The sequence below is a fragment of the Lathamus discolor genome, chromosome 15 (genome assembly GCF_037157495.1).
Source record: "Lathamus discolor isolate bLatDis1 chromosome 15, bLatDis1.hap1, whole genome shotgun sequence".
Classification (NCBI taxonomy): domain Eukaryota; kingdom Metazoa; phylum Chordata; class Aves; order Psittaciformes; family Psittacidae; genus Lathamus; species Lathamus discolor.
In genome coordinates, this window is record NC_088898.1 from 8,861,969 (window position 1) to 8,869,322 (window position 7,354).

The following is a 7,354-nucleotide window of genomic DNA, read 5'->3' on the forward strand; positions in this document are numbered from 1 at the left end:
TAATGTGACAGACTAAAATACATAACAGTACCAGTCATTCTGGTTTTCTCACTGAGGTTTTCCTGCATTGTTTCTCCTCCCCATAGGAAGTCATCCTAAACCCTGAGACTACTTCCTACAGCCTGACAGAGCTGAGCCCATCTACCCAGTACACAGTGAGACTCCAAGCGCTGAATGGATCCCTGAAGAGCAAAACGATCCAGACTATTTTCACCACAAGTAAGGACATTAGAGCTTAAGCACAGTGGAAATCATGCATAAGCTGAGCTCTGCAATAAGCAGACATAGACCTCATAGAAGATTTTCAATCCAGTTGTCAGCATGCACTTCATTTGCTTGTAGTGTCAGTGTGAAAGTCCCTATTCCTCCCCAAGCTGTCATCTGCTTTCCCCAGACTGGCAGGATGAAATTCTTTTCTTTGCATCCATCCACATTGCCTCTATTGTCCTCTCTCTGAGGAAACATCCTGTGTAAAACATAAAAAGGAACATTACTCTAAAACCCAGACTCACACCTGGATTTGCCTCTGTATTGATGCATAGCAAGCTGTTAAAAAAATCAGTGCTTTGAGCTGAAATGAAGCAAGCCACACACACAGCCACACACACACAAATCAGTTCAGTCCAAGGAGATGAATTTTAGGGCAGTTTTTTTCTCCTTCTTCCAAGATCAGTTTTCACAGAGCCACGTGGCATGTGTGTTCCAGCTCTGGCAGGACAGCTCTGCAGTGAGCTGAATGTAAGAATAGATTGGGTTCTCTGAAGGTCACTTTACAGCTGACATTCACAGAGAGGTTGTTCAGTATTAACTGTGAAACCTTGCCTGTCATTAGTCACACTCTTCACAGTCTGCAGCCTTTCAGGAAGGACCTTCAGCCGTTTCCATTCTCCCTTCTGCTGCTCGTACCAACTTCAGCCCAAGGATGCACAGAAGTGCTGATAAAGATCACACAACTCCAAGGCTCCTCACAATCACTTCTTTGGTGGAACAGGATGAACTCCACCAATAGGTGACAATCCACACCCAGACATAAGAGAAGAATTAAATCTGGGTTTATATAAGTGATATTCAGCAGATTAACTATAAGCAGGACTGAATGGAGTGGCTTCACTAACATGAACACGAAGGCAGCCTCAGTCAGGTGGATATTTAAGCCTGGCCTTAATTCTAAACGTACATTTGTGTGCTATTTAGTGAAAACACTGAAATAGCTCTCTGCACAGGGATGCTTTTCTCTAAATCCCAAAGCTGATGCAAATTCTCTGTAGCTGGGGCACAGGAAAGGATGTGCATCACGCTGCAAAGGGAGCAATATTCACTCTGTGAGCAGCCAGAGTTAAACGCTCTACTGTGGATACACCTAGAACATCACTTCATTAGACCATTGGCTGAAATAGTTAATGGCCTAAGTGAACTTAAAAAGGAAAGAAGAAAAGCTTTTTGGGGTTGAAATTGTTCTGACTGCAACGATCCCACTATATTGTCGTCAGAAAGAAATGATTAACAACATTTCCCTGTACTTTCAACTGTTATTGTTTACTTTCATTTTTAAAAGCCTCTATTTATAACATTTAATATTGTACTTGCTAGCAAAATATTCCCAGTTTCTTTTAGGTTGTAGTCCTGTGTTTGTGTTTTCCCTTCCCATTTCTGTCATATAATGACATGTTGGTAGATTTGGTTTTATCCAAAAGTTGCTCGTGCCATTTAAATACTTAGCTGGAGGATGCACTCCCATCACAGCAGGAGTAGTTATCTGCATTCACAGCACTTCCAAAAGTGTAGGCAGCTGTGCAAAAGCATATTCAAAAGAAAAATTTGCATCATCTGCTGTTGACTGTGAATCTTTTGTATGTAGGAGGGGAATTACAAGCCCATTCCTGGACTCTCTACCTGGCTGTGCCATTGACCTACAACAGATTTTCATGAGTCATCTGTATTCAACCAATTCCTTGTAACTGCTGATTTCCTAAGGACTGCTTTCTCTCTTTCTGTGTGTGTGCAGCTGGTCTTCTCTATCCTTACCCGAAAGACTGCTCCCAGGCTCTCCTGAATGGAGAAACCACCTCTGGGCTCTACACAATTTACCTGAATGGGGACAAGGCTCAGCCTCTGCAGGTCTTCTGTGACATGGGCGAGGATGGCGGTGGATGGATTGTGAGTAACAGGGAGAGGGCCCACACCACCTTTACATGCATCTGCCTGTGCTAAGAGCACCTGCTTATCTATGGGATCCCTCATAGTGCTGTACTGTCAGAGTAGGGCTGATTTTCTATAAATTTGGGGAATTTAATCTTGGGTAGCACATGTGAGTGCCTAGAACAAGGTTACCAGATGTTTGTGTAGTTGGAGGAAAGAGAGGTGTCTCCGCAGGATGGGTCACATCAGTGTTTTCAGTACTAGGAAAAGCACTGATCTCTCTCCGCTGGCTATAAGGGGTGCTGAAATGACCAGCTTAGATCAAATAAATGCCTTCTAAAGAGCTAATTAGGTGACAGGAGGATAGACTGACTCTATTTGAATGAGGGAAGCAATGGAGGAGGTTAAACACAGGCCAGAGAAATATTGCTTCAGCAGCCATGTGGTGTGATGGCCAGCCAGGCTTCACAGGCCATTATGCAAGGAACACAACCCACCCAGACAGCAAATGAATGGAAATAAAAATGTCATCTGCCTATACCAACATCCTCAAATCTGCACATGCCAGGGGGACCTGCGGAACAGAAGGGAAGAAGGAGCTGGAGAAATGCATGGCTAGGGGACTAGGGCATGTAGAAAGTCTTGGCTGAGAAATACAGAGATGCAACGGGCTGTTACAAGAGCAGAAAGGCCATATCATGAAGCCTGGGAACCCAACAGAGAAACTAGAGGCTTTAAAAAAGGGGAAAGCAGTCTTGGTACCATTCAGTAGCTGCAGCGAGACTGTCGCTTTGGCTGGTAAAGGCAGGGGAGCAGCAATGCCAAGTTGTGCGTTTGTAAAAGCCACATTACTAGTCCCTTTCTGTCAAAGGCAGTGTGTCCATAACACTTCTTGCGTGTGGTGGTTGTAGGTGTTCCTGAGGCGTCAAAATGGGAAGGAAGATTTCTACAGGAACTGGAAGACTTACGTGGCTGGCTTTGGAGATCCTAAGGATGAATTCTGGATAGGTAAGTGGCAAGAATTTGTCTTTTTAAAAAAGAAAACGTGAACACAGCCCAAAAGACCAGAAGCCACTTTGAGCCCTCCATTTGGTTGTCAAAAGTCTGGGCAAAGGAGGTTAGAGAGAGCATGCTCTGAGGGAGGTTGAAATTGAAATTGCCAGGTCCATGCCAGTCCCAGTCACAGCTCATAGATGTCATAGTCATTGGCTCACCGTACATACCACATCAGTGCTCACTGATGCTCTCTATAAGAAGTCAGAAGCTAAGCTGAGAAGCAACTGCAAACCTTCTTCTTCCTGTACTCTTAGGACACCCCAGCAGCAAAAGCATACAACTCGGAGAAACAAAGTGGGGAAAATAGCAGTAAAAAGCAGTTTTTCAAAGCTTGTGCTACATTGTTTTAGGTTGTAAATGAATGACAGTAATGATCACACAGCACAACCCTGCTTTTCCCAAAGGGCTACCTGCTACTGTGATCAGCCTGTTTCTACCTATTTAGTTTCATGCTGACATTACCCTATAGCAAAAATAGCTTTTCCCTCATTAGTATTTATGCTCGGGTGTAACAGACCAGTGTAACTTTTATGGGACAAGATGATGGTGCAGAAGTAAACACGGGGACACAAATGAATTGTTCTTTTATACCCACAGGTCTGGAGAACCTCCACAAAATCACTTCTCAGGGCCAGTATGAGCTGCGTGTAGATCTGCAGGACAAAGGTGAGACAGCTTATGCTGTCTACGACAGGTTCAGCGTTGGAGATTCCAAGACCAGATACCGCCTAAGAGTGGATGGCTACAGTGGCACAGCAGGTGAGAGGAGTATTTTTGCCTTCTGATTTGCAATTTCCTCCCACTTGCCTCAAGATAACCGAATATCGCAGATCAGCATCACAGCGGGTACTTTATGTATGTTAGGTGCTTGAAAATAGGAACATATAAATATATTTTATGTTTCCATTTTAAATCCTCCAGTCATTTAGGTGCCACATTTTATGGCATGCTTATGGCGGAATATAAACTAGTCTATTAAACAGCCATCTATCTCATTTGGTCAATGCTTGACTGTCATTTATACAGCTAATAATAGCTTGGCACAGCCTCCTGTCTTGTCAGTGGAATGTGCAGCAATGTCCTGCTATAACATGATTTGTAATCAAATTTTATGCCTGTTGTCATCATGCTGAGGCAAACCCTGCAGCCCTTATCAGGGCTTCAAAGGATTAAGAGATAAATTCGGCTTCACAGGATGTCTTAATAGGAGATAATTTCATGCTGCTAGGGGCATAAAACACCACAGAGATATGTGTGTATGGTCTCTGCCCTGTGACCATCACACAGACCTTATGCACAGCCTGTAGGGATACAGACAAGGTATATGCAGCAGTAGGAGAATTAATGTCTATTTGAGGCAAACGCATTGGTTCAGAGCAGTAGTAGCTGCTACATCTAGTAAGATTCAGTCTTACTACTTCCTTTTCCTGAGCATTCAGGTCTAAGATTTATGGATGGAGCAACACAGATACTAAGACATGAATGAGGGCTCTGCTTCAGGCGTACACTGAAAGCTGCTCCTAAGGCACCCACCTGTAAATGGGCACCCAGACCCTGGGAGTGGGAAGTCAGTGGTAGGCAGACAGCTCTCTGGCTGTGTTTCCAGCTAAAGAAGATGGGCACTTTTACTGCATGGACCAGCTAAGTGAGGAGACCTCTTCGGTCTTGCGGATTCAGTCTTTCTGGAGGTCTTTTTGGTCCACACTGCCTCCTGTACAGAGCCAGCATCCACCTCTCAGTAAGAAGTGCAGCAACTGAGCTGCATAAAAATAGTCCTAAGAAGTTGAGGAGCATTTGCTGCAGAATTGTCACTCCCATGTTATCTAAAGTAGGCAAAACATTGACCTTACTTTCTTTTATTTTCCTCATCCAGGTGACTCCATGACGTACCATAATGGGAGGTCCTTCTCCACTTTCGACAAAGACAATGATTCTGCCATCACCAACTGTGCTTTGTCATACAAGGGGGCATTCTGGTACAAGAATTGTCATCGAGTCAATCTGATGGGCAGATATGGTGACAACAGCCACAGTCAGGTGAGTTTGGTGTTCAAAGTCTTCCATAATGCATTAAGAGAAGGGGAACTGCAGTTACAGTCTTGTGGTTCAGCTAGCAGGACATCAGAGCACCAACCAAGCCTACCTTCTAGACCCAAGTATCATAGGGAAAGATATGGGCAGCTGCTCCCAAAACAGGAATTTAATGTCAGCTGGTGAAACATGGGATGTTTTTGTATGATTTTCCAAGGGAATATCCCAAGTGTGAAGGGAACAACTGTAGTTTTCAACATGTGAAACAGAATGTTCTTCCTGCCATGAAAGTCAGGCAAAGAGTTACAGCTCATGGTTTGGTTATCCAGGTTGTGCATGCTGGTGGCCAGAGCCCTGTGCTTCCCTAAGCCCTTCCAATTTGTTGTGCTTCTGTTCCCGTTACAAAACAGCCTGCAGTCTGAAATGAGAGCAGTAAGGGCTGACAACAGGAGAAGAAGGGGATGTATAATCTCCCGCACTCCATCTTTTCCTTTGCAGGGTGTTAACTGGTTCCACTGGAAAGGCCACGAATATTCCATCCAGTTTGCAGAGATGAAGCTGAGACCCTCCAGCTTCCGGAACCTGGAAGGAAGGAGAAAGCGAGCGTAAAACCCCAGAGGTGGCAATGGGGCTATGGGCATGGTGATGGGGGGAGGGATATTGAGTGTGGGTGTGGGCAGAGGTGTGGGGAGATCCTCTAGCATCACTGGGTGGTGGGGTGTGAGGAGCTGGTACTTGTACCAAAGCATCAGTGCCCCTTGGCCCAACAGAGGCTTCAGCAGCATTCCAAGCAATAAGCCTTAAGCATCCCAGCTTTTCCAGCAGAGCGGCTCCGGTTGCCCACCGGTAACGTCCTCCACACCAAAGACAACGATCTCAAGGGTTGTCAGGTTGCTAATTCTTATTTTCTCAGAAAGCCTCTGGGATAAGGCTCTTCCACAGTCTGACTATCTCTCGGGTGGCCCAGGGGAGGGGAGGGAGAACAGCTTTGTACATTGGTAGTTTGTTTTAGAACCAGCCATACTTTACACACAGAAATGTGTATGATTAATTATCATTATTATTATTATTAGCTAGAATTGGAATTCGTTGGTCATTGGAAAGCCTGGTTTTATATATATATCAAGTACTAGAGAGACGGAGGGGGTGGGAAGGGGAAAGCAGTATGGTTTTAAACTTAAGCATAAGATTAATATTATTAATATAATGACAAAGTAATAATAATAATGATAATGATAATAATAAGCTAAGTTTTGGTCATTTTGAAGAGAACCATGTTCGGGAAACACAGCAGGACAGTGTCTGATTGTAAATTTTTTTTGTTTTTATAAATAAAAGCACAATTACTTCTAAATAAATTTCTACCTTTTTGTCATACATGTTGAGTTTGTGCATGGCCAGGGTATATTTGCTTAGATGGGGAAATAAAAGGAAGGCTGAGAGTGATGAGGCTGCTGTGCCCCTCCTGAAACCCATCCCTTTTGTGACTGATTGGTTGTAAGTATTCTGCTGGGTTTGTTACAGTGAAATGCCTGTAAGGAGTTGGTTTCTTAGAGAATATATTTCTTATTTTTCCTGCCCAAAAGCTTCTTACATGTTTTTTTTAAGCATTACTGACCAGTGTTTGCTCCATCTAGGTGGGAATAACTAACAAGAATACAAAGAAAATACAGATGTTGTTAGGTACCATTGGCAACTTCAAACACATGTAAATAAAGGGCTTTTTTTTATATATGAATGAAATCTATGTGTAGTTCCTCTGTATCATACTCTTCAGTTGAAGACAATAAAAGATCTGTTGTTTTAATCCAGTCTCTCTGCCCTACTTCAAGCTTGCACTTTTCAAACAGAACAAATGTTTCCACCTCCTCCTTGGCGATCACCGGGAGGTGGCTGGGAAAGAAGATGCTGTCAGCGAGAGCAGATGTGATCAGCTCTGTGAATAAGACTTACTGTGAAGTGACAGCAATGAGGTAAGGTCGTGTTGATTCGAAACAGGGTGTAAAAGGTGTGTGTGCCTGGGAGACATCACTAAAAACCATCAAAATCATGAAGGAGGAAAGGAAATCACTTCCCTTCACCCTTAGCTCCTGGCTTCCTAATTATTTCTTGTTGTTATTATTTTTAA

At 43.7% G+C, this 7,354-nt stretch overlaps 1 protein-coding gene across 1 annotated transcript in view; it reads left to right on the forward strand.

Moving 5' to 3' along the window:
- The window catches only part of TNC (tenascin C), a 72,377-nt gene extending 65,344 nt beyond the window's left edge, over positions 1–7,033 (forward strand). Inside the window, 6 exon segments of the mRNA XM_065696071.1 lie at positions 87–219; positions 2,006–2,157; positions 3,051–3,147; positions 3,793–3,954; positions 5,069–5,232; positions 5,725–7,033. Coding sequence (XP_065552143.1) covers positions 87–219; positions 2,006–2,157; positions 3,051–3,147; positions 3,793–3,954; positions 5,069–5,232; positions 5,725–5,835 — 819 coding nt within the window. The 3' untranslated portion in view covers positions 5,836–7,033.
- The last annotated feature ends 321 nt before the right edge of the window (positions 7,034–7,354 follow it).